Source organism: Canis lupus, chromosome 28 (genome assembly GCF_048164855.1).
Source record: "Canis lupus baileyi chromosome 28, mCanLup2.hap1, whole genome shotgun sequence".
Lineage (NCBI taxonomy): Eukaryota > Metazoa > Chordata > Mammalia > Carnivora > Canidae > Canis > Canis lupus.
In genome coordinates, this window is record NC_132865.1 from 14,056,995 (window position 1) to 14,083,446 (window position 26,452).

General features: G+C 35.4%; 1 protein-coding gene across 2 annotated transcripts in view; it reads right to left on the reverse strand.

Moving 5' to 3' along the window:
* Positions 1 to 948: 948 nt before the first annotated feature.
* Positions 949 to 26,452, reverse strand: part of ZBTB10 (zinc finger and BTB domain containing 10) — a 32,828-nt gene continuing 7,324 nt past the window's right edge. The window contains exons 2-6 of one of the 2 annotated variants that reach the window (XM_072804117.1): positions 22,600 to 23,485; positions 9,327 to 9,425; positions 6,579 to 6,650; positions 6,101 to 6,273; positions 949 to 5,838 (exon numbers count right to left, since the gene is read on the reverse strand). In XM_072804117.1, coding sequence (XP_072660218.1) covers positions 5,533 to 5,838; positions 6,101 to 6,273; positions 6,579 to 6,650; positions 9,327 to 9,425; positions 22,600 to 23,485 — 1,536 coding nt within the window. In that variant the 3' untranslated portion in view covers positions 949 to 5,532. Of the gene's footprint in view, positions 5,839 to 6,100; positions 6,274 to 6,473; positions 6,651 to 9,326; positions 9,426 to 22,599; positions 23,486 to 26,452 lie in introns of both variants that reach the window. The other variant, XM_072804116.1, reaches the window with a different exon arrangement.

Sequence of the window (26,452 nt, forward strand, 5' to 3'; positions counted from 1 at the left end):
GCCTTTGGTCGAGGGCCTGATCCTGGGGACCCGGGATCGAGTCCTGTGTTGGGCTCCCTGCATGGAGCCTGCTTCTCCCTCTGCCTGTGTCTCTGCCTCTCTATGTGTGTCCTCTCATGAATAAATAGATCAAATCCTTAAAAAATAAAAAATAAAGACCCTGTGCCTTATGTGTTACATGGGCAGCCTTCTCCAAACACGACTCACTTCTTTAGTAAAGTGTCTAGTCATTTCTATGATTTCCTTTGTTCTATTACTGCCACCACCACAAATTACTGAAAGAAAAAAACCCAGAAAAATGTATTCTATATTATTAAAGTTTCAAAGACTTGAAACATACTTATAATTCATTAGCCTGCTAATATGCAGTAAATATGGGATGAAGTAGCTTACCTTTTTTAAACATACATTTATTCATTCATGAGAGACACAGGCAGAGGGAGAAGCAGGCTCCCTGTTGGGGAGCCCGATGCGGGACTCGATCCCAGGTCCCCAGAATCACGCCCTGAGCCCAAGACAGATGTTCAACCGCTGAGCCACCCAGGTGGCCCTACCTTTGCTTTTCAAACCACTTCCAGAATTTTGCACACATGTAGAGGGGAAATATTTTGTTTACTAAAACCTGTAGAAAATAAAGATGAAAAGACAGATGAAATACTCATCACAAATCACTGCTATCTATTAAAGCAGCTCTCCAAGCATCACTAGGAGGTAGTTTTGAGTCATTTATGTCTTCATTAAAATAAAGAAAACATAAAAGGCCAAAAGCCCTCATATTCTAGAATTCAAACTCGTAAACCTTAATTACAAAGATATCTGAATTATACACAATCAAAGTTTACAAAGGTGTTCCCCCCTACCCCAATTAGTCTAAATCAGTACACTTTCAATGCAAAGAAATCTGAATTAAATGTCAGAGTCAACAAAATTCACAAAGCCAGAAGCAAGTTTAGTGCTCACAAGTTTATATTTTTAGGTTTGATAAAGATTCTTGTGTATTTTCTAAATACACAGACAAAACAGGTTTGGAAGTTTACATACATGTCTTAGGACACTTATACTAGGTAGGTAAATTACATTTAAAAAAATTGGTCTTCGTAAAAGATCTTCCCAAAGAGCTTTTACAAACAGCAGGCAGAAGAAAGCGTTCTTTTATGTTTACAGTGTTTAAAATGCTGATTCTCCCATTTCATGATGGCCTCAACCATCCCTCTCCCCTAAACCCAAAATCTTGTTCTCAATAGCCAGTGTACTCCAAATTAAGTACCCAATGCCATAAAATCCAGGGCTAAAAAACAACTTGTAAAGTGTGCTTATCCCTAACACATTTTAAACTATCTAAAACTGTTCGACTTCACTTGAAAGCAGGGATACAGCAGGAAAAAAACTTTCCACTTTAAATCCTAAAGTGACTACAAAAAAACACCTGTTAGTTCTAAGCACATATATTATGTATCATAGTTAAGTTTAAGGATCTGGGTGACTGAACGGCACAAAAACTGGGGTTCACTTCTAGTTCTTCACTTTAAAACCATCCTTTCAAAAATAAAAACGCCACGGCCAGTTAATAGCATGTGATACACTGAGGTCAGGTATCTTATTTATAGTCAGGTGACAAAACTGCTGTACTCAGAGGAAAAGAGTGATAAGGATATTTAGGGAACGAAAGATGAGGCGCTCAAATTCCTAACAAAGATGGTTTACAGGGAAAATAGGTCTCCATACACAAACTCCTTTAAAGCACTGAAATTCTATAAAATTTGTTCAATGAGGCAGCTAATAGAGCCCCCTAAAAAGAGCATGGGCTTCATTCAAAATCAAATTTGGTCAAAACCCAGCTCTACCACTTAGTAGCTGTGTTATATTGGGCAAGTTACATTATGCAAATCTCTTGGAGCCTTTCTCTTCCGTAAAATGGAGACAGTAGCACCTACCTTATTGGGAATTAGATAAAATGTAAAGCGCAAATGGCACATGTAGGCACTGGGGGAAAAAGTAGCTTTTGGAATATTATTCAGAAAAATAAACTTTTAAGTTGACAAAAATCCTAAAAATATAAAGTTTACCAAAGTTTTGAAATTTAGGATATTTTCAAACTCCTCTTCCATCACACTTTTCCCCATGTTATACTACTCCAGTCATCTTCAGGCATTTTACACTTTATTGTATGAATATAGATTTCCCAACCCTGATCCTTTCATTTTGTTTTCTCCCCCTTTCCTCTAGGTTTGCATCCACTATTAAACTAGGATGTATTAGGCCTCTATTATGTACCAGACAGTGTTTGAAGCGCTTTACGTGAATTAACTCCTTCATCTTACTCTTCTCCATCAGGATGGCTCTGCCAAACCCACCTAGTGTTTCCTCCCCCCACCAAATTTCAAGTCTATTCATTAGTGTTCAGTTTCCCTTTCCTACATTTTTTTAAGCTCTTAATTGCTAGGGTGCTAAAATAAGCAAAATATCTAGTGAATATGAAAAATGAGGGCCGATAATAATGACAAAGCGGGGACCATATGGAAGTAACTGTCTCTGAGAAGCCTAAGAATACATGATCTTAGTTTGGATGAGAGGGTCTGTTACTAGAGTGAATAGAAAAAGTTTATATTCTTCTTCATTAAAATTACAAGCTCTAAAATAGGTTTCATTTAAAATATAAGTTACAAGAGAAAAATTCAGCAAATGTGTGACACATAATTCTGCCAAGGCTCCACAGACAAAATTATGAGTATATCATTGTCACCTCTGAGACCAATCATAAGTTCTTACTATCTATCAACTTCCTGAAATTGTACTGTAAGTCAGAAAAAGAATATACTTAAAAAAAAAAAATAGAAACATCCAGTAGTATACCTTAGTACTAAAACTATTTTTAAAAAAAGACCTAGAAGGGAAAAGGCAGTCCCTTGAGATCATGAAACAAAATAAGTTAGGCAGTCAGCAAGTAGAAAAATCTGTCAATTCTGTTTCTGGTAAAATGCTTACTTTAAAGAAGAAATTTTTATATAGGCTGAGGCTAATATATTCAGAGTATAAACATTATTCCTTTGGATTACCTTTCTAAAAACAAACTTTTAAAGTATCATATTTCAGTTGACTAAAAATATAGCCAAATCTGTCACAACACAACATAAAAGGTAATGGACAATTATAGAATATTTTAAATTAACAGTAACAAGCCATCTACATCAAACCTTATTTCCAACTAAAACCAAAACAAAAGCACAACAATCCCGTAGTGTACCAAGTGTGTATTTCAATTTACTGTATGCAATCTAACAAAAATTTGGTCATAATTTACCAGATATACATAAATGATTTAAGTAGTAAAAGAAAATTCAGTTTAAAGAGAGTTAAGTTCATATCTTGAGGAAAAGTAAAAGTACATTAAGAATGTAAAGCCAAGTCCAGTTTCTATGCAATAAGTGAACTGTAGTCTAATAAAGCAGATTTAGGTGATTTTCAGATATATATCTTTTCTCTTTAATATATATTTATATATAGACAGATCTACCAATTGTAAACTATGGTTTATTTTAAAGGAGGGGGATAAATGGGACGAAAGAAATCTTTATACTATACTTACATATTCACAAAGCAGAACATTTTACGTTTAAAATACTTTTTCATTCATAGTATCTTTGCCCAACTAACGTCTACTTTGGACCCCACCAGAATTACATTATACTCATTTGTCTAGAACACTGAGAATAAGATGTACTCTTCAGTCTTAAACAAAAATCAAACCAAACTATTCATGTCAGTTTTACAGTTATGTAGAAACTACAATAAAGTTTAGATGACAAAAGATGTATCTAACCATTGTAACTGTACTTTATATCTTTGATTTATCCAAGCAGAAACAATGTCTAACATTAAACCATTATACTACCGAAATTGGAGACGAGAAAACTTGTCTCTTAAAAAAAAAATCAACCTTCAACTTTGATCAGATGGAGCACCAAAAGGATTATGTCTGTCAAAGTGTACTTTGCAATTTTTCCACACAAATAGCACAATTTAGTGACCTGATATAAAATAGGAAAATATACTCAATTTCTTTTTAAAAGAAAGCTGAAAATATGATATCCCTCAATCTTATATAATATACAATGTTCCTGATAAATGTCATGCATGTTAATTTTAATTGTGAAATGTTGCTGTGAGTTCAACAACCAGCTAATTCATCTGTCAGGAGACTAAATAAATAGAACTTCAATTTTGTATCACCCCTTGTACCCTGAAGGATTTTAGCCAACAGAACAATCGTAAAGCCTATTTTATTTTGTAAGATTTTTTGCAGACTGTTGAATCATAGTGACTACCAGAAAGACTATATATGAAGATGTAGTAACTTTGAGGAATTGAAAAAATAATTATCTATCATAATTTCAAAACACTCAATATCCCGGTAAGTATCAAACAAAAGAGAATTCACTTTTTGTGTTATTTTTAATGGTAAAAAGGGCACAGGAGTAAAAACCTGATATTTCACTTATATTGCATAACAAGCTAACCAAACTGGACATGGAGGTCAAATTACGAAACAAATCATTTTACTTATTGTTTCTATGACTTTTCTTTTGATTAGATTTCTCTTTTCAAATAGGACTGAGGTATAGTACACTGGCAAAAATAAAAAGAGGCAAACAAGAATAGTGCCAAAGTAGCAGATACTCAAAACCGAATACCATGTCAGAAGACGTCATATAATAACCATTTCAGATTAGAGCAGCAGGAGAAAGTTACTTCTAAATCATAATCATTTTAGTGGTATTTGTCAACTTCGCCACGTTAACTTTGTAACATCATTTCTTCATTTGTGAAGTAGTAAAATTCATGTCAAAAAGGAAAGGGGGAATGGAGGAAGTCAGTTAGTTCATTCCAATAAATTACCTCTCCAGTTCTTATAAACATGCCCATCAGCACAAAATTGAGAAATAATACCTAAGACTAGAGGAGACTTGGTTTAAGTTATGAAGCAAATTAAAATGGAAAAATACAGAAAAGTAGAACCAATGGGGTTGAAAAGGCCCCTCACTGAAAATCTGTATTAAAAAAAATAAAATTAATAAAAATAAAAATAGAAACAAAACTCTACTAGTACAAACTAGCCTGAGTGGTTTGATGGACAGAGTAATTGGGTCAGCTGTCACTGTAGTCTTATAAATGGATTTTCTTCATTCATGTTAAAGTGGCACATGAATGTAAGCTCTTTAAGGATAGGTACTATATATTCGTAGGACCCAAATAGTTATTGTATATCCTATAAATAAAAAATATTTTTACTTTGATAACTGACTGAAGATGTGGGGACTCCATGTAATCCAACCACAAGGTTGTTTGCTGTACAGTCCTGTGCAAATATAAAAAAAATTTTTTTTTGCTATAAGGCTTTTTGACCCTACAGTTTTCACAGCAACATAACTACCATCCAGCATGTACCATATTTTGCAAGCCTTCAAGTTCAACAATTCAAATTGTCGATTCATATTATGTCCAAATGCAGCATCCTTGAGGAGTATAGGTCAGTTAATCATCTAGAGACATACAAACATCTCCTGATTCATCCCATCGAGATGGATCATTCTGATCTTCTCCATCATCAACCAGCTCTTCGTCAGCTTCTCCTACTTCATTCTCCTCATATTCTTCATCCCGAGGGAAATCTGTGTCCTGTCCCTGATCTACACCTTCTTGCCCTCCTGGTTGTGATTTATCTGCACAGTCTACACAAACACCATAGCGTCGAGATCCATGTCTTATTCCAACACTGGCTGCTAACATGAAGATCTTCTTACACACCATACATTTGTATTTTTTATCCTTTTTATGCACCTAATTGAAGGGGGAGAAATCCAATATAAGGACAGTATAGACAATAATGCATTTGAACAATTCAAATTAAACCACCTGTTTAACAATGGTTGAATGTATACCCTTGTTTTTCTATATGAAGCTCAGTTCATAAATCATATTCTTTGTTTAAAACAATTTAATAATCCAAGTTCTCTAAATTTTAGGTAACAATGTTAAAATACCTTAAACTTCACTAACATTCAGTTTATCTTAAAGATCAGTTATATTTAAAGTTACTTACCAGGGAATGTCTTTTCACATGTTCTCTGCGAGTAAACAGTTTTCCACAAATATCACAGCTAAATGATCTGACTCCCGTATGAATGAGCAAATGCCTTTTTAGTGTTCGTCTGTATTTGGCTACATAGCTACAATGAGGGCATTTTAACTTGTTCATGATTAGAGATGATTCACCTTTGAAAATAAAAACACACACAAACACAAAAGCAATTATATATTAAACAGAAAACTTGCTATCAAAAGTTTGTCTGTCCCTGAGAATAGGGATTGTAGGACTACTAGTATTTTAATTTTTTTAAGACCCAGAACATGGAAGCTTTTAATTGTGAAAAATCATTTTAAAATTCTGCAATGTTTAGTTGACTAATACTTGCCATTTTCCCAAGTTTCTTGTTTTGGCCAAGATTCGGGCAATAATCCATACTTGAAATCGTTTGAAGCACCTGGTATCAATCCATACTTGAAATCATTTGAAGTACCTGGTAGCAGTCCATACTTGAAATCACTTGAAGGGCCAGGCATCAAGCTATACTTGAAATCATGTGAAGTACCTAATAGAAAAGTGATTTTAATGTAATTATGGTAATAAAGATATTTCTTATTAGAATAAAACAATATAGGACATAAAATTTATTATATCTATGCAATATTATGATAGAACAGCTTACTATAAATAGCTGGATAAAAATCTCTACATTGTAATCTAAAACCGAAACGTCTTCATACTTTATTATCCTAATCATAATACTCTAATTGCAGGCATCTTAAATAGAAAAACTAAAATTTAAAATGCTACCAGAGGAGAGAAAAATTTGGTAAGATAAATGTCAATATTTAATAGTGCATGGAGGCCACATGAAACTTTTTTTTTAAGATTTTATTTATTTTGAGAGAGGACAGCATAAGCAGAGGAAAAGGGAGAAGCAGGCTGCCCGCTGAGCAGAAAAGCCCGATGTGGATTTCTATCCCAGGATCCCGGGATCTCGCGACCTGAGCCAAAGGCAGACACTTAAACTGAGCCACTCAGGTGTCCCAAAACTTTTTTTATACTGTATTTCAAATATATTCAAAACAGAACTCTCTCTTAATAGTTACTTTTAATTATTCTATCACTTGAGACTACCACCCTGAAGCCCAGCTTTGGAACAGGAGAGCTCTGCATTGCCCCCAAAACAATCACATAATCTTAAGACTAATCAGTATGGGGCGCCTGGGTGGCTCAGTCAGTTAAGCATCTGCCTTCAGTTCAGGTCATGATCTTGGGGTCCTGGGATTGAGCCCCACATCTGGCTCCCTGCGGCTCAGCTGCCTGCTTCTCCCTCTGCCCCGCCACTGCTTGTTAGCTTTCTTGCTCTTAAGTAATTGAGTTTTCAATAAAAATATTAAATCTTTACCCCTACTTCATTGTTCTCATTCTTTATAGCTGATACAAAAATTCTTATGGTAAAAATAATCTATTGTTGTACAACTCACAAAGACCACTCTTCAACCATATTTCTAAACCAAATATAAAATACTTATACCATTAGCAATTTTTTGTACAAGGATAAAGTCTTCAAAATTCAACCCCTCTGGTAACTGCTCATTTCAAAAATTTTTGTAAATTCTTTTCAACAGTTGGGAGAAACCACCTTAAGGCAATTTCTTTTCTTCAGAATTAGGGCTTAATTTTGGTCAGTGCATACATATTATATTCAGAAGCTTCTGAAAGCCTGAGTACTTCTAGCCACCCCCTGCCCATTAATTTAAGGAATTCCAATGCTATGAGAAGTTGAATCAATGAACATCCATATTCCTTTTGTGTGCCTTTGACTAATGTTAATTTTGACACATGTACTTTCTCTGTGAACACACACTTTTTATGTATTATTTACTCATCACTTTACCTCTCAATATAGCAGTTATTTTCTAGAACCTTCTCCTACATAACCATAGTACTTTATCATATCCACGAAATTTAAAATTGTCAAACTATTATTTAACCCATACTACACAAATTCCAAACTGTTCTTCAAATGTCCCCCTCTCCCTTTTTAAAGATTTTATGTATTCATGAGTGAGAGAGAGAGAAGGGGGGGACAGAGAGAGAAGCAGGCTCCTTGCAGGAAGCCTGATGGGGAACTCGATCCTGGGACTCCAGGATCACGGCCTAAGCCAAAAGACGCTCAACCGTGGAGCCACCTGGGTGTCCCTCAAATGCCCCTTTAGTCATTTTAGAACTCTGGTCAGTCATCAAGATTGACCATGCATTTTGGCAAGTAAACTATGTAGGTGATGTTTTGTGCTGGCTAGTGCATTACATGTAGAGGCATGGTATCTCTGCTGCTTTCATTATAAAGAAATCTTTTCCTCTTTGTTTAACTGAAGTTATCTGGGATGATAGGGAAACCATGTGAATATACTATTATAACAGCCTTTTGCATTGTGGGATAGCCGATCAACAGTGGCTTAATATCCATGGATGATTTTTTAAAAGATTTTTTATTTATTCATGAGAGAGACAGAGAGATAGACAGGCAGAGAAGCAGGCTCCCTGCAGGAAGCCCAATGTGGGACTCGACCCCGGAACTCCGGGATCACTCCCTGAGCTGAAGGCAGATGCTCTGAGCCACGCAGGTGTCCCTCCATGGATGATCTTGAATTATTTCCTGTGGGGTATTTTTCATTTCTGTCATTATGTATTTATTAGCTTGGCATTTTTCTCTAAAGAAAGTTTTTCCCCTTCTTTATACTTACTTTGTTCTCTGGAATATTTATGGATTCTCTGCCTCTATGTGAAGGATACTTCTCCCGAAGTACAACTGACAGAAACATCACTACTATAGAATTAACGTTTTCTTTAGATTACCATATTGTTATTTTACATCAAAGCCAATTAAAATACGTTAATCAGCCAACTGGATAATTACCATTTTCATCCTATGTATATACTAGCAGGAAGCCACCAGCCCTATTAACTTAATTACTTTTGGTACTTAAGAATTTGAAATGCTCTAAACAAATGGCTCTCCCAAACAGTAAGAAACACCCATCCATTTGTATTTACCAGGTTTCCAAAGTCTTATCATAAACATAGCTACCATGGATCCAAAGTATTTTCATATAATACTCTCCCTTAAGGGAGAGAAACTGCAATAGGTCCTTAAACATGTACACAATCACTTCCCAATCTTCAAATCCTCTCAAACGTACTCTTACTGTACTTTTGTAAATCCTACTGTACATACCAGCATCACCTCCATCCTGACTGGAGCCGGCTTCTGCCAACAAATTTGTATTCACATTCCTATCACAATCTGGCCCTGAGAGTAGAGCACCATCCAGATCTGAAAAGGAGATGTACAATAATCTGTTACTTACAACCACACTATAACCATCATCAACCACTCCCTGCTTGGTAGTTTCTTATGCAACTAAATAGAAAATTATCTATCTGCAAGTTATAATACCTACTACGTGCTTAACGCGATTAAGGCACAAAATCAGACATGGTTTTCAGCCACAAGAACAAGCACACACTCGAGAGAATAGTGTACTGAATAGGAATAAGCTTTAAGAGGCAAGGTGAATTAGGTTACTGGCTATGTGAGCATGTGCCTCAATTTCCTCATATGCTTCCAAATAGTTCAGATTTGATTAAAAAAATCAAGTCAGATAATCCAAGTCAAGTGTTACAAATTACAGTGTTTGGCACCCAATGACAGCTGCTACTGTTACTAAGCACATGTATAAAATGTTACTGTTTCTGTATTGATTCAGAAGTGAAAAAGACCAATTAAAGCTAGAATAGTAAAGGAAGATTTCAGAGAAGATTAATTCCTTAATCTTAAAATATGGAAAGGATGCAGAGAGGCAGCTTAAAACAAAATACATACTAATGAGATGAATGCTTTTGGTTCCATCTGTTAATTTCTTTTAAATCTGTTCATCCCTTCTATTTCATTATCACTGCCTTAATTCAGAGGTACCCATCATTGTTCCCTTGGATTAGTGAATTACTAAAATAGTTTCTTGGTATCCTTGCTTCAAAACATAATGCTCGTACTTCTGAAACACAAATCCTAAATCTTCAACAGTTCACCAGAGCTTTTAGGCTTGCCCTCAAATTCCTTAGTTTAGAATACAAGGTCCAAATATTTGGGTTTCTACTAGTGAATCTAGCATCATCCCATTGGTACTATCAACTCTCTCAAATGTATGTGAAGAACATTTTTAAAATGCCACTTTTTATGGACAATCTGTCATCTCCCTGTTACTTAAGACTCATGTTTGATATTACCACCCCCACCACTCTGGCTTCCCAACACCAAGATTAAAATTTTTAAAAATTCTGTTTACATAAGCAGGTATTGAATTCAAAAAATTGGTGGGCAAATGAAATAGAATGACACTCAGTAATGGTTCTAGTGCATAGTTTTAAAACCCCAAATCACTTAATAGATCTAGCACTTATGTTCTAAGAGACCAGTTGGATTACATAATAATGGCACAGTAGAAGGAGATCCTCAAGCAGGCATAGACAGGTCATAGAGTGCTACAGATTATGGTGAGGATTTTGGCCTTTACTCTTAAAAGTAGTAAAATGATTTTTTTTTATTTTTATTTATTTATGATAGTCACAGAGAGAGAGAGAGGCAGAGACACAGGCAGAGGGAGAAGCAGGCTCCATGCACCGGGAGCCCAATGTGGGATTCGATCCCGGGTCTCCAGGATCGCGCCCTGGGCCAAAGGCAGGCGCCAAACCGCTGCGCCACCCAGGGATCCCAGTAAAATGATTTTTAAAATGGCATTAAAAAAACTATTCCTGGGATCCCTGGGTGGCGCAGTGGTTTGGCGCCTGCCTTTGGCCCAGGGCGCGATCCTGGAGACCCAGGATCGAATCCCACGTTGGGCTCCTGGTGCATGGAGCCTGCTTCTCCCTCTGCCTATGTCTCTGCCTCTCTCTCTCTCTCTCTCTCTCTGTGTGTGACTATCATAAATTAAAAAAAAAAAAAAATTAAAAAAAACAAAAACAAAAACAAACTATTCCTGGTATCATATGAATGAATTAAAGGAGGAAAAGGAGATATAGGGAGACTAGTTAGAAAGCTCTTATAGAAATTCAGCTGAGAACTGATGGTGGCCTGGACTTGGTTGATTGTAGTGGCAAATGGGAGGAAAAGTAGGTTGTTTGAAGCAGAACTAGTAAGTGCTTGGTAAGACTGAAAATGGGAGAGGCAGTGTTTGAAGGCAGGAGTGAAGTTTCCATCTTATACCAATGGCAGTCAGGGAACTCTGAAAGAGGACCAATTTTAGGTAGTTAATATATTTAGTCTGACAGACCTTAAGAGGTAGTTTGGATAAGCTCTAGATACTGCCTGAGACCTGGTCTCAGCTGTCACATCCCAGGTGTGTGAGTCGTGAAGCACGTTATTTTGCTTCTCTAACATAGTGGTTCTCAAAGTATAGCTCCTAAATCAGCAGCATCAGCATTATCTGGCAACTAGCTAGAAATAGAAATAGTTTCAGGTCCCATCCCAACCTACTGGATCAGATACTTTGGAGGTGGGGCGCAGAAATCTGCATTTTAAAACACTCTCTAGGTGATTCTGATGCCTACTAAATAAAGACTGAGAACTGTTTTATTGTAAAGGCAGGGAAATTATCAGGAAAAGAGCTATGCTGCTTTTAATTTATTATTATTATCCAAGAACCAAATGAGATAATAAATGAAAAGTGCTTAGCTCCTTGCTTGGTATGTAACAAGGTCTCAAAATTTTAACCTTTTTTTTTTTTTTTCACTTAAGCTCTGAAGTGGAGAAATCAATACCAAAGGCTATATACATACAACGCTTAAGCTGGTGATAAAAATGAGTTTTCAGGATGCTTGGTAAATAAGGTCATGTAAGTAAACAGATGGTGACCATGAAGAAAAAACTGTGACCAATAAATTGAGGAATCTTAGCATTTAATAAACTGTAAAATGATGCAGAATTTAGGAAAAAAGTATTTCAAGGAAAATTCCACTCCAACAATGCTGCCAAAAATTTAAGGTAAGGATTGAAACATGCATTACTTTCACTCAATAAATGCTGAGCACCCAGGAGGCCAATGATGAGGTCAGTGCAACTGACTCTGGTAGATCAGTGGGGCAAGGAGAAAAAGTAAAGAGTGGCCTGTGTTGTGAGCAGAAATGATGAATTATGATAAATAATACAATTTGAGAAATTTGGTTGCAAAAGGGAAGAGTGAGAAAGAGCTTTTTTTTTTTTAAGGTGAAAGTAAAACATTTAAACGCTGAAATGAAGAAGTCACTAAGAAAAGGAGAAGTTAAAAATACTAAAGAAATTCAACGATAATGAGTCTGGAATCCAGAAGCAAATGTTTAAGTACTTAGGAAAGATAGCAAAGACAATCAACATATAGGGAGAAGTTAGAAGACAGGTACTTAATTAATGTCATTCATCTGCCAGCATTTATTTTCTCTGTAAGGTGTAATATTAATAGACGAGGTTATTGCCTAGAATAAATGTGCTGAAAGTCAGTAAAATGAACAAATATTTCACGTGAAGAAGAGGAACAGTAAATAAACTCCTTTACCTGTTTCCTGAGAGGTGGGAGGGATACTGGTTAGGTTTTATTTTCCCAGCATTCATCCCAATGTATGACAAAACACTTTTCAAACAAGGGTTGTTAAATGTTGGTTTGAATACTCTGCCCTCTGCAACCTCTATTACTAGTTCAGTTTTAGTTAATGGTTAAAGAAGAATAACTTGTTTTCTGGTATATAGTAAACATAAAAACATACCCTTAAACTGAAAATAGTTAATTGAAATTTAGTGGCTTTTTTTTCCTATGAAAAGCTGAATATATTTCAATAAAGAATTTAAATCATTCAAACAACTGTACTAGGTTTCCAGCTTTTTTTAAAATGTCATTATTCTGGAGTGTACAGTCTGCTCAGAGGGCACTTCTTAAAATTCTGCCAAGTGGGTTTGTAAATACAGGCAGGGTGTTTCTATTTATGTAACATTCTATAGTGATTTGTTGAGGCTTCCTCAGCTGGTTCTTAAAATAGACATTTCCTGTCTTCTACCCTACCTCTTTAAGTATTAGAATTTGTGATCTTTAATCCTACACCAAGCACAGAATACCTCAACCTGAAAGCTTAATAGATGACAAATATATTTTTCCTGTGTACAAGGTTTCTTCTGGAAAACAAAATCATAACTATGCTACAGATATCAAATCTCTTTTGAAAGATACATGGTTCTTGATTTCAAAAACAAATCTCAGAATAGGTGAGCTTTTCCAGGTTGACAATAAACTTTCAGAAATAGCACACTTAACTCATGAATCAATACAGACGTGGTATCATTGTTGTACCTTATTAGAAACCAGCCAAACTGCCTAGCAACTCATTTCTAATCAGGTGATCTAAGTGGGATAGAAATGAGGCAACCAACCATTCACTTGAAACAGAAATTAATTTTGCTTTAGTAGGAAGCAAAAGCAGTAATTCTTGGTCATCTTTTTCTCCAAAATTACAGGATTAAAAAATAAACTCAACTATACTTGGTTTTTGACATTCGTGACCTTCCCATGAAAATCTGTCACTTGATTTAAACTTAGCAAAATAGAAGACCTTTTTGAAGAGCTATTAAAACAGTTTCAGGAGGTAACTATCTACACTAAAGCTATGGACCTGGCACACACACAAATCAAAAACAAAAAACAAAAACAATCTGCCATACTAGAAATGAGAGTGAAGTTAAAGTACATCCACCTTTAATTAACCTTCCTAGTGATAGGAAGGTTATACTTTTTTTGCTAATGAACAAAAATAAACCTTACACTCTACGTTAAATCAACATTCACTTTACTAATTCCTTTATGTAATAAAACCATTTCCAAAACCTCAAGTCTACCTAGATATCAGCTATTGTTCTTTATAGTTAGTACATTTTTGTCTATCCTTGAAAGCAATCTTCTCTTCCGGTTCATTTAAAAATATTATGATTAACCATGTTTTGCATGTTTTAAAAAGATCTCTTTTTCATAGATTAAAAAAAAATCAAATGAACAGTAATGAAAAGAGAAATGAGGCTTAAAAAAAAACAGTAAAGTAAATCTCTCCTCAAAATTTATATTTTATTTTACTTTTTCTCGCATAAAAAAAGAGTAGCAATGTTTGCCCACATCACAAAGTTGCTATGAAAAGTGACATCAGTAAATGAAAACACTAAGTAAAATGTAAAGTACAACATAAATCTAGGTGTCATCATGCTAGGTTAATCTTGGTGCTGATGGTTATACATTTCTCTTGGACCACAGCAGGTTTGCAATGTTTCCAAGTCATCTGGTAAGATAATATAGTACAGCACCTGCTTGTTAAGTGCTAAACAAAACTAAGCTGGGAATAAAGAAGGTTTCCCTGACCATTTTATTTTGGTTCTCAAAATTGCAGAACAGAGGCAAGTGCAAGTGCAGACTGATTTATTTTCTTAAATGATAAATATTCTTAAGAATGGAATAAAGATGACCTCAGAAATCAAGGTTTTAGAAATAACTCCATTGTACAAAAAAAACTCAAAGAGATTCAGTCTATCCCCACTTTCATTTTCACATAAATATATGTCAACATCAAGTTTCTTTTCTCTGAAGACAGTTTCAGAACTTTTCCTTTTTTTATAAACAGATAGTTTTTCTTCTTCATTCACTGTGATCAGGTTTTTCCATTTTTCATTGGAGTAAATTCACTTATAAATTTGTTGTATAAAGCACCCTTGACAGTTCCTGTAGCACCCCAGAGACTCAACATAGTTTCCATTCACACCCCACTGACTCAAGTGACTGCTCCATCTTTGACTACACTGTTTCTTCTTTGCACTACTCAAACAAGGGTGTTATTTCTGTTCTTGCTAGTCCTTAAAAGGTCCACCCAGATCACTCCCCACCCCAATCCATTTGTTTTTTCCCAGAGGCATATTTTAAGGGACCAAAGTTCTAGTTAAAAACCTCCCATTGCCTCAGTCTGTAAAATACAATCCACAAATTTGCCATGTAGAACAAGGAGAATCACTATCTGGCCTAACCTATCTGCCAACCTCATTTCCCACCACACTCTTCTTTCTATTCGTTTACCTACTTACCCTGATTTCTTGCTACCTTGTCATCAGTGAATGCCCTTCTCCCTCTCCTGGCAAACACCTACACATGATCCAATTCTTATTACTGCTTTTTCTATGTAGCTTTCTCCAACTCTTCCGAGCAGTTGGGAACCTCCCGCTGCACCCCCTGCCATATGTACTATTTTAACATTTGTCACTACATTGGGTATGTTTCTACCCCACAGCAATCTTATGAACAAGTTCCAGGTAAGGGACTCCTCAATCTTGACATCAATATCATCTGGCAAGATGCTTATTTTTGGGAGGACTTAAAATTTTAATTGCCAAATTCCCTATTATGATGTGGAAAGCTATTCTGGTATCCCAGAAAGTACTATTTTGTTAGAATATAACTTTACACTTTTGAGTGAAGATTTAAGACCAGCTTCCCATCCCAGAATATTAAGACTATGTCAGAAATCAAAATTTCAGTTTTGTAGATGTCTCAGGCATTGACACTGAAAGGATTTAGACAACTTGATACTCTCAGGCAGGACTCACAAAAAAGCTCTTATAACTCATCCACAAGGCTTCTTTTTTTTTTTTTTTTTTCTTAAATTTTTATTTATTTATGATAGTCACACACAGAGAGAGAGAGAGAGAGAGAGAGAGGCAGAGACATAGGCAGAGGGAGAAGCAGGCTCCATGCACCGGGAGCCTGACGTGGGATTCGATCCCGGGTCTCCAGGATCGCGCCCTGGGCCAAAGGCAGGCGCCAAACCGCTGCGCCACCCAGGGATCCCCACAAGGCTTCTTTAACACTCATCTGGCCACACAGATTCTATTTCTTTAGGGTTTTTATCTAGTAGGTTAATAAAAAATATAGTCATCTCGGGATGAATACGGCAGACAGGGGACAAAAGAACACTAAGCAGAGGAAAAGGAGGAAAAAAAGATGGCAGAAAATTCCTACTACCGACTAGCTACCTACTATCATCTTCCTAAGATTAAACATTCGAAGTTTCTTAGAGATTAGTATATTTTATAGCCCATTAACTACTGATGTACCTTTATTTTTTAAAATGAACATCAGGCCTTCAAACTACCATTTAACATCCAATTTTACTATTTTCTAAGAAAAGTGACTTAGCATTATCACTTGTAGCTCATCGTTCCTAACATTAAACCAAAAGGATGTCTGAAAGGCAGAGCAGAACAGCTGGAACACCCTAAGATTTAAAAACACAACTAATCCAGATCCATAAATCTATCTGAAGTGCTTAGAGGAAGATGTAGAATGCAGCAATTTTCAGATTTTAGAAAAGTAGTTAACTACAATACTCCCAGTGGGGTCTAGGGTAGCATCCTATAATCAGAACAGTATTTCTGCAACAAAACATGAATATTCACATTTAAAGGAATGAGTAAAAGATAAAAATAGCTGGGTTTGCTGCCAACTGAGTTATCAGGTTTTGTTGCCAAAATGATTAAGAAAAAGCTCTGGGTAGTTTTTACTGGATTTCAAGATGTCAGAATTATGAAATTTTTCTCTTTCTTCCCATTAGAGACATTATGTGGGATACACTCAAGGCTAGTTATAGCTACAAAACTGAGTAGTAACAACACTGAGTCCAATGGCCACATCTCTTTAAACAAAGCCAAGTTCCATGGTTTTTAATCATATTTAAAATAGTTTTTTAAAGATTTTATTTTTTCATGAGAGACACAGAGAAACAAAACAGGCTGAGACAGAGGCAGAAGGGGAAGCAGGCTTCATGCAGGGAGCCTGAAGTGGGACTCGATCCTGGGACCGCAGGGTCACTCCCTGAGCTGAAGGCAGATGCTGAACTGCTGAGACACTCAGGCATCCCTTTAAAATACTTTAGATGGTAAATTTACATGGCATGGTCAAAAATATTACTCAAGTGTGAACGCCAGTTTTAGCCAGTTTTCAGAACTGTAAAAACTTAATCCTTCAGAAAACATTTTAAGATTCTGCAACATCTGAAAATAATGCCAAATATCAATCCAAAACATAGAAGTGCTGGTTAGTAGATAACTCAGGAGTTCACTATAAATAGAATAATTCATTACTTCAAATATGACTTAGAATATCTTAAGAGGTATTTGGCTTGTGCATTCTGTTCTCAAGGTTGTCTTCTAAAATACTCAAATTATGTGCTTTCTAACCAAAGCTAAATATGTGAAGCTGAAACCTGATTTCAACTCTACTTTTATAAGAATTTATAAGAACTAATAAAAATTTACAAATGTTATTAAAAACTGTTTTCCGGGATCCCTGGGTGGCGCAGCGGTTTAGCGCCTGCCTTTGGCCCAGGGCGCGATCCTGGAGACCCAGGATCAAATCCCACGTTGGGCTCCCGGTGCATGGAGCCTGCTTCTCCCTCTGCCTATGTCTGGGCTTCTCTCTCTCTCTGTGACTATCATAAATAAAAATTAAAAAAAAAAAAAAAAAAACTGTTTTCCCCCGAAGTACATATGAAAGAAAGGAACTTTTAGATTTAAAAGAACACTAGGGCAGACTGGGTGGCTCAGTGGTTTAGTGCCGCCTTCAGTCCAGGGTGTGATCTTGGGGACCAGGGATAGCGTCCTGCGTTCAGGCTCCCTGCATGGAGCCTGCTTCTCCCTCTGCCTCTCACTCTCGGTCTCTCATGAATAAATGAATAAAATCTTAAAAAAAAAACCTAAAAGAACTCTAAATTCTTTGCTAACATAAAATCACCTTGCATCTGAATGTATGACATTGAGAAAAAATTAAACCATCTATATAGAATTGTATTAGCTTTTATTAAAGATACAAAACTCAATTATATAATCTACTGCTTCATTTCCTAGAAAATGTTTTTGAGGAGACTGTTTACTATATTACATAGTATCAACTATATAAAACCTCACTGGAGAAATTCCTTTCAAAATTCAGTACTGGAGAAGTTTGTCATCCTCCAGAATTGGCATGTTTCCTCCTTTTGAGAGGCTGCTTAGTATTTTAGAGCCAATTAAAAGCTTAATTAGGGCAACCATATTAATACTCTTCAGTAGCACACTTAACTTCTTTACTGCTGTATTTTGTTTTGCTGATGTTCAGTCATTTCAAAAATGTTTGTTCAAAATGATGTATGTGTGCATAAATTAAGTGTACACATCAAGAGCAATTACTTACAATAGGTGCAACCTACTGGTGTAAATGAAGTAACAGAAAAATCTAGATTCAGAAAACCATGTTCCTTACGATCACAGGGCATCAAAAGATCAACAATGAGATTAACGTGACTTGCTCTGATTAAAACAACAGCATGGGGCAGCCCCAGTGGCTGCAGCGGTTTAGCGCTGCCTGCAGCCCAGGGCGTGATCCTGGAGACCCTGGATGAGTCCCACGTCAGGCCCCCTGTGTGGAGCCTGCTTCTCCCTCTGCCTGTGTCTCTGCCTCTCTCTGTGTCTCTACGAGTAAATAAATAAAATCTTTAAAAAATAAAAAAATAAAACAACAGCATGTGTGAACACACTATAAAAACGACTTTGGTGTTATGTTTACTCCTACAATTTAATTTCTAATCTCAGATTTTTATATGCTTTACTTGCCTGAAATTTGTTTTCTGGTTGTGAATCAGCAAGACAAGGATTTGAAATCTTTATATTACCAGAGTAACTTCATTAATGACACCTTTTTTCCTGTTTTATTACCTAGAATTCTTTCCTGACAGTTTTAATTGTTCCAGAAGCTTCAATAAAACAGTAAAAAGAAAAAAAAAAATAAACCAGTAAAAAGAACAGAAGTTTATATCTAACTTTTCCTAAATTCTACTTTCAAGTATCCTCATATATCAAAAATGATTTGAAGCAAATTACAGTAGCGAGTCAAGTAACAGCTATGCAAGTTTCTTTAAGATAAAATCCACCTAAATAAAATCCCTGATATTTGTGGGTATACCTTATCTCAGTATCTTAGATCATATCTCAACATATTACAACAATAATTCCCTACAACATCAGAACACGAGCTTCAACATTATGTGGCAAAAAAATATTTAGAGTCTGTGGTTTACAGACTTTAGGCTTAAGAATCTGGGGAAGTCATAGTTCTTAAAGGGATTCACAAATCTGAATATGCCAAGCATTGCTCATAAATCATATCAATAACTTTCTATGATTTAAGATATTTACAGAGTTTTAAATTCATTTAAAAGCATCTACTTCACAGTGCATTTTCAGTATTTTCTCAATAAATGGAAACAAAGTATAACCTAATGATGGTGCAGTTCATAAAAATGTTTGAGGTTTTAAAAGGACCCATTTTTTAAAAGACTGAGGCTACCAGTTCATTATTTGCAACATTTTAACATGAGACAGTCTTAAACATGAAACCTGCTCTATTTTTACTAGCTCAATGACCTTGAGACAGGCCTTAACCTTGATAAACACAGACCCACTGTGTTCTATATTGGTCAGAATTTGCTTGCAGAGTTCCACTTAATTCTGTACACCAAAATTTCTGGGTGAAAAACATAAGTTTGACTGTGAGAAAAAAATTGTAAAAGGGCTTGGAATTCACTTAGCCCAGAAGAAAAAGGGACCTCAGGGCAATATTTATTATCTGTAATATCTGAATGGTTGGTTTATCAGGTAGATTAGAGGTTAGGCTCAGATTATACTACTCAAAAATGGCAGAATCATGAAGGTAAAAGAATGAATTTTGGCTCAATATAAAATAACTTCCTAATAAGTATCATCCTACACTGGAATGGGCTGCTTAAGAGTATTTTTTAAATTATTCAAACAAAAAGGCCAACCTGAGGCTATTAAGACTACCTTTTCAGAATTTAGTAAAAAGCACCCTGCTGGAAAACCAATTTTAAATAATCTCAATAGTCTAATTTTGAAGGGATCTAATAATGACAATAGTTGTACTTTTGTACAACTATTCATAATTATTCTATAAAATAAATATTACACTCTAAAGATGAAATTGAAGACAGGACTTTAATTTTTATTTATTTATTCTTTTTAAGGACTTTAATTTTTAGATCATGGTCACATAAGTAGGTAAGTACAGAGATCATTTTCAAATCATGACTCAATTTGGGTTGTCAGTGGATCTCAACCTTCACTTTCAGTGTAATCACCTACAGAGCTTATAAAAATTCCAACAATCAGGCAGTTTCTCAGAACCAATTAATTCCATCTCTACCAGAAAGACCCAAGCAGGGACGCCTGGGTGGCTCAGCAGTTGGGCATCTGCCTTTGGCTCAGGGCACGATCCTGGAATTCCCCCGGGTCGAGTCCTGCATTGGGCTCCCTGCATAAGTCTGCTTCTCCCTCTGCCTGTGTCTCTGCCTCTCTGTGACATGTGTCTCTCATGAATAAATGAAAGAAAGAAAAGAAAAGAAAAAGAAAGACCCACCAAGCATCATGGTCTGCAATGTTCCCAAGTGATGTCAATATGCATCCAAGAAAAATTAAGACCCACTGCTCTATTCCAAGGTTTGGCAATGAAGGTTTACTAAAGCATATTCATGTTCATTTGTGTTTACTTTTATGTCTGGGACCACTTTCATGCTACAATGGCAGAGTTAAGTAATTGATCTAATGACCAGCAAAGCCAAAAATATTTACTGTTTGGTCCTTTACAGTACAATTTGCTAACTCCTGGTTCTGTATTATATTCTAAACATAATATTCTTTTAAGATCCCCATTTCCTGTCATTCAGTGAGGTTCGATTTAGAGGCACTGAAAAGTTGCAAAAAGTTCAACAGCTGGAATATAGCACATTACTGATAAAATCAAATGTCAAGCAAGGTTCAGACACCAAAGTGATACCCATAACATAAGAGAATTCTTTTATAAGATATAAGAGATAAATTGAAAGCATTTAAGACTAGAAATTTATGATCTAACTAATCTTTGCCAAAGCTGAAGGGGTGCTTGCTGAGTTAATAGCTAGTAATGTTATTTTTAAGGTACGCATTGGTTCAACAGTAATGCTTCTTTGAATCACTCCAATTATATGTGGCATTAAGAATTGGGCTATAAGCTGATTAGTTTTGCCAATTACTACCCCCAAAACCTGCTTATGCCTTAAATCATGTATGTGTTTGTGTATTTAAAAAAAACCCACAGGGTTCCCATTACACCGTTAAAAGATTAATCTCTGTAGCAGAAAAACAATGTAGCTTATTTGAGAATTGCTTCAAAGTCTTCTATATGAAAAGTTAAGCCAAAATAAAGTGATGCTAAGAAAACCTACCCTTAATACTTTAAACTGCCTCTGGGATTTTATTATTAAACAACAGTCAATAAGTATGAGGGAAAAGATCAGTAAATAGTATTCATCATGCAGGCATGTTGATTTCCACCTAAGTAAATCTGAAAACCAATGAACACTAAATTCAAACCTAGAAAACCAAAACATTTCACAGTACTAAGGCATTCTGCTCTTTTTTGAGAACCAAAAACAATGATTCTTTTTAACGAAGTACTCCACCCCCAGATAATCATCATCATGTAAATCAGATACTGAATAGTTAACAAGGCTTTGAGAGAGCAAAACAAATATTAAATCATACCTCAAGTATGGCGTCTGCATAGGAAAACCTCAAATCCACTGCGCTACTTCTTCAAATAAAATTTAGGAAAGGACAAGTTTCAAATCTTTCTATTTATACTCTGTAACAATGGTCCCCTACCCCGTTTTAAAAAAAAAGAAAGTCCACAGTAGAAATGTGATATGCTAAGATTTTGTACATATGCTTTTAGTTGTATTAGTGAAGGGAAAGGTCTGAGTCCCCTCTCTTAACAAATGAGAATGAAAATGAGGCAACAACAACAAAAAAATGAGGCAACAGTGGGACAAATTCAAAACATTTCAGCTTCTGTAATATGTATAGTAAGAATAGAGCAGTAGCTCTAAACAAATAATAATCCCACCATCATTTTCAAAATTCTATAAAAACACTTAAATGTTTAATCACAAAAAAAACTGGAAATAAGAAATGTTAATCAGATCTCAAAAATATTCTGAAATGACAAACCGATTATGTTCCAATTAAGATTACATTATTTTATCTTTTCCAGCACTGGGTACAAAAAAAGGGATCACAGCGCCAAAGATCAGAGAAATCAAAGAATTATAAATGAAGAAGAGCCCACAGGGCCACTTAATAATGTAAGTTAAAACCTGATTATTAACACAAACTTTGAGAAACACATGCTGAGAGGAAAAAAAAAGATACATCAAAATTATACCAGTAATTTTCTCCTTTTTATTATGAACACTCAAATTTAATATTTGTGTATTACTTTTATGGTTTAAAAAATATTTTGAAAATATACTTCAAGATTATATGCAACCATAATTCATAAGAATGAAAACGGAGATATCTTATAACCATTTACCTGGTTCTTCCTTGATGAATGATAAATCTTCTTCTGGATAGGCAACAGGTGGCTGCATCACTGAGCAATCTTCTAAATTTGTTTCATTAGGTGGTATATTATAAATAAATCTCTTTGTAGTTTGGTTTTTCCTCCTTGTTTTGCCAGTCTCTTGAATTCCCTGGGAGCCCATATTATTCCAAATAAACACTTTTGTTTGACCTTGAGATTCATTTTCAGCCAAATCAGGTGAACCATCCTGGACCCAACTACTGTCATTCATTTGGTAGTTTTCTATTTGGCCCTCGTCGACGTTACAACCATCATTTTCAATTTTTACGTTACTTGCCAAATTGGTAAGATTCCGTGTTGCCCAAAAGCTGGCAATTTTTTGATCCCGTGATGAAGATAGACCATCTCTATTAACTGGTTTTCTATTATTATAGTCCACAACTACAGACTCTGGAGCTTCTGATTTAATGCTTATATTTAAGGCATCTTTAATGAAATTTCGGCAAGTTTGAACAACTTCACTCATCTGAAGATAGCTGGCCACTGTCATCACTTCAATGGCATTTTGGCTTGTGAGCACCAGGTTACCAGAATACAAGAAGTCCAAGATGACTGAAAAACCTTGAACTGCAGCAATATCTAAATGGGTAGTATTGTTTTGGTTAGGGCTTTCTTTGTTTGAAAAGCAATATAAAGTCTTAAAGAAACGGCTGCCTGCAACCAGGATGTTCTTATGAGCTTTAAAGATTTTTCCGCTCACCACGATGCTGACATCGCAAAGAATACCTTTCTTTCTTTGTTCATTTAGTTGTCGAAGAAGTTGATAGCAATAAGAGTTCTCATTTGGCCTACTATTAAAGTCACAGTACCCCTCCTCTGATGGTATTTCTGACTCCTGTAATTGGATGGAAAACATTAATATTAAATTTTATTTTTTTAAATCCCCAAATGAAGGAAAATATCAATATAACTTTTTAAAAAGCGCTAATCAAATACACTAATTCATTAGCAATCATGTATTTGGGAGTCTGTAGCATTCACAATCCCAAATATTAAGAAAAGTGTGAAAAGCTTGGCACAAGCCACTATTATAAGGAAAGTCAAACACATCTGAATGAGGATCAGCAGGATTTCATTTCAATAACATCTATCATGTATAATCCAAGGACACAGATTAAGAATTATTTAAAATTAAAATAGCAATTACTTTTTTATGAAAATAGTTTCATATGTAGAAATCAAATTAGTTTGCCTCTTTAACTGCTAGGAGATGCAGTGGTCTTTTTTTTTTTTTTTTTTTTTGCAGCGGCCTTTCTGACTGAACTAAACATGTCCAAGTTAAAATGCTGGGTATTAAAAAAAAAAAAAAGTTGGGTATTCTTATCCTATTTAACACTACTAAAAAGGTAAATTTTAGGTATTGGCAAACATCCAATCAAGTAGTTCAGGTCAATGAAGTTAATTAAATCTAACTAAAGATAAAGATAAGACCCTGATAGGGAGGGGAAAAAAATACCCTGATAAGAAAATATATTTCAACTATAGGAATATTCAGCTATATAATTTCCCAATCAATTTTCAAAATGACTTATCTTTTTAGGGGCATAAATAGTAAGCATAAGGTAAAATTCTTGAGCTCAATTCCTTTCTGTGTTTTTTTTTTAAGAGACTATTTTTTTTTAAAGATTTTATTTTTTAAAGTAATCTCTATACCCAAAGTGGGGCTTGAACTTACAACCCTGAGAACAAGAGTCACATGCTCTACCAACTGAGCCAGCTAGGCACCCTGGCACTCAAAATTCTCAGTTTATAATTTTCTTCCCTATCCATCTGACATGTATTCATCATAGTTCTGTTTAGCATCACTAAAGTTACGGTAATTCCTATAAAATAATAGCACATTTTAATAATAGCCGTTAGATAATTTTTTCCAATCAAATGTGCTTAGATATTTCCAGTAGAAATGACTGAAAATGCCGATCTTAAGTGTTAAAAAAAATCCATATTTTCTTTGTATAAAATATTAAATGCAGGCCATTTCTGTAAAATAAAGACACACACTTCTATGACTATATGGCATGGGGAAAAACATGGAAAGGTGTATACTCGATTGTAAACATGCTGAGAGGACTGATATTCTTGGAGAGGAAAAGAGAGGAAGGGGGACTCCAAAAAAAAAATTGAAAGGTGTTGGGAACAGTTAAGACTGCAAAAGAATTTTCATGGAAATAATATTTTAATTGGTGGTGAGATTCCTAAACAATCACAAGTCCATTTAACCCCACATGGGTATGGCTAAATTACAAAAATATTAGGTTTAAGTCTGAGTACTAAACACAGGAGGCCATACATACAATAATTTCAATTCCCTTGAAACTAAACCAGGTCACATGGTTCATTTAAGAAGGAAAATATCAGAATTCCACGTCCCTTCAGTATTCCACAGGGGTAATGGAATAGTACACAGATAACCCTGCAAACCTGGGGTATATGATCACTATTGAAGAATGCATGGTAAGTTGAGATTTTCCTTTTCGTTTCCAACTGACCCTTGGCAATCTATTACCTTCTGAGTGCTTCAGGCCCCTAATGCCCTTATACTGTAACACTCTATTCCCTCACATTCTTGATCATACCAAAAAGCCTCATGCTCTAAATTAGCTATTTTTACCTCCTATGAAATACCCCGTCTTCAAAAACTGGTAACAGCCAAGATCTGAGTCAAATAAGCAAAACAAATAATTCACATGTAAGTTCCAAACTTTTGCTTTTGAAGGTGTGAAGGAAGTGCGATTAAAAAAGACTGTTTTAACCTTAGAGCTCACATAAGCCAGTATGTTGTGAAATACCAAATGCTTTACCAAAAGGGAATGAAAAATCTGTGAATATATAAAGAGCAAAAAAACAATACTAAAAACACCTACAATTAATGCTACAATATAATTTTCTATAGAAGTATCATACGGTTTACTTGATGTCCCTTTTGAGGCTATTTGAATAAAACTTTTTACTAATTTGCTTATGCTTGCCCCTCACTAAAGAAATATCCCAAGTTGAAGAATCTTCCATTAATGCTGGCCTGAAACTAAGCTCTGCTATGCATGCCATACCTGCTCAGCAAAAGCTCACTTGGTTCAAAGTTCCGATGTTGCAATAACAGTATAAATACTTGGAAGAAACAACAATTTTAAGCACTGATCAAAATTTGGCAGTACATCATGAAGTATTTGTGGAAGCAGTGAAATTAGCATTTATACTAATCAAGAATCCACCTGGAGTTTATACATCTGGCAGTTCAAACCTTTCAGAAGGAGACTATGTCTAACTCTAGCAGTCATTTTTAGGCTATGGTCACCGTGTTCTGCATTTTCTGGGCCCGTCCCAATTTCTGAAGTTCTCAGCCATTATCAGACCAAATGTCCTAATTCTTAAAAATAACTCAGACAAAAGCCTACCCACCAAAATATTTGCCCATTCTATTTTAACACAAACTATACAAATCAAACAAAACTATTCAACCACTATTTTTTCCTCTCATTACTGTTTTACAAGAATAATGTTCTTTGCTTTTATGAGCAACACCACCAATTTCTTTTTCACTACTGATTACAGCACTGTGCCTTGTTTCTGTAGCACCTACTAAATACGCTCTTCACAATGAAGGGATTCCAAGTCAAGAGTATGTGTACTCTCAGAGGGGAGTATTATTTGGGCAATTTGGGTAAAACAGAGCTTAAATAAGCACACTGCATTAAAACAAACTGCTGGTATTTGCTGAACTAAATAAATTAAAATCTTATCTAAACAAAAATCTTTAAGTAGTTCCTTAAGAACTCATACCATCTCTGTCTCTGGTTCCTTC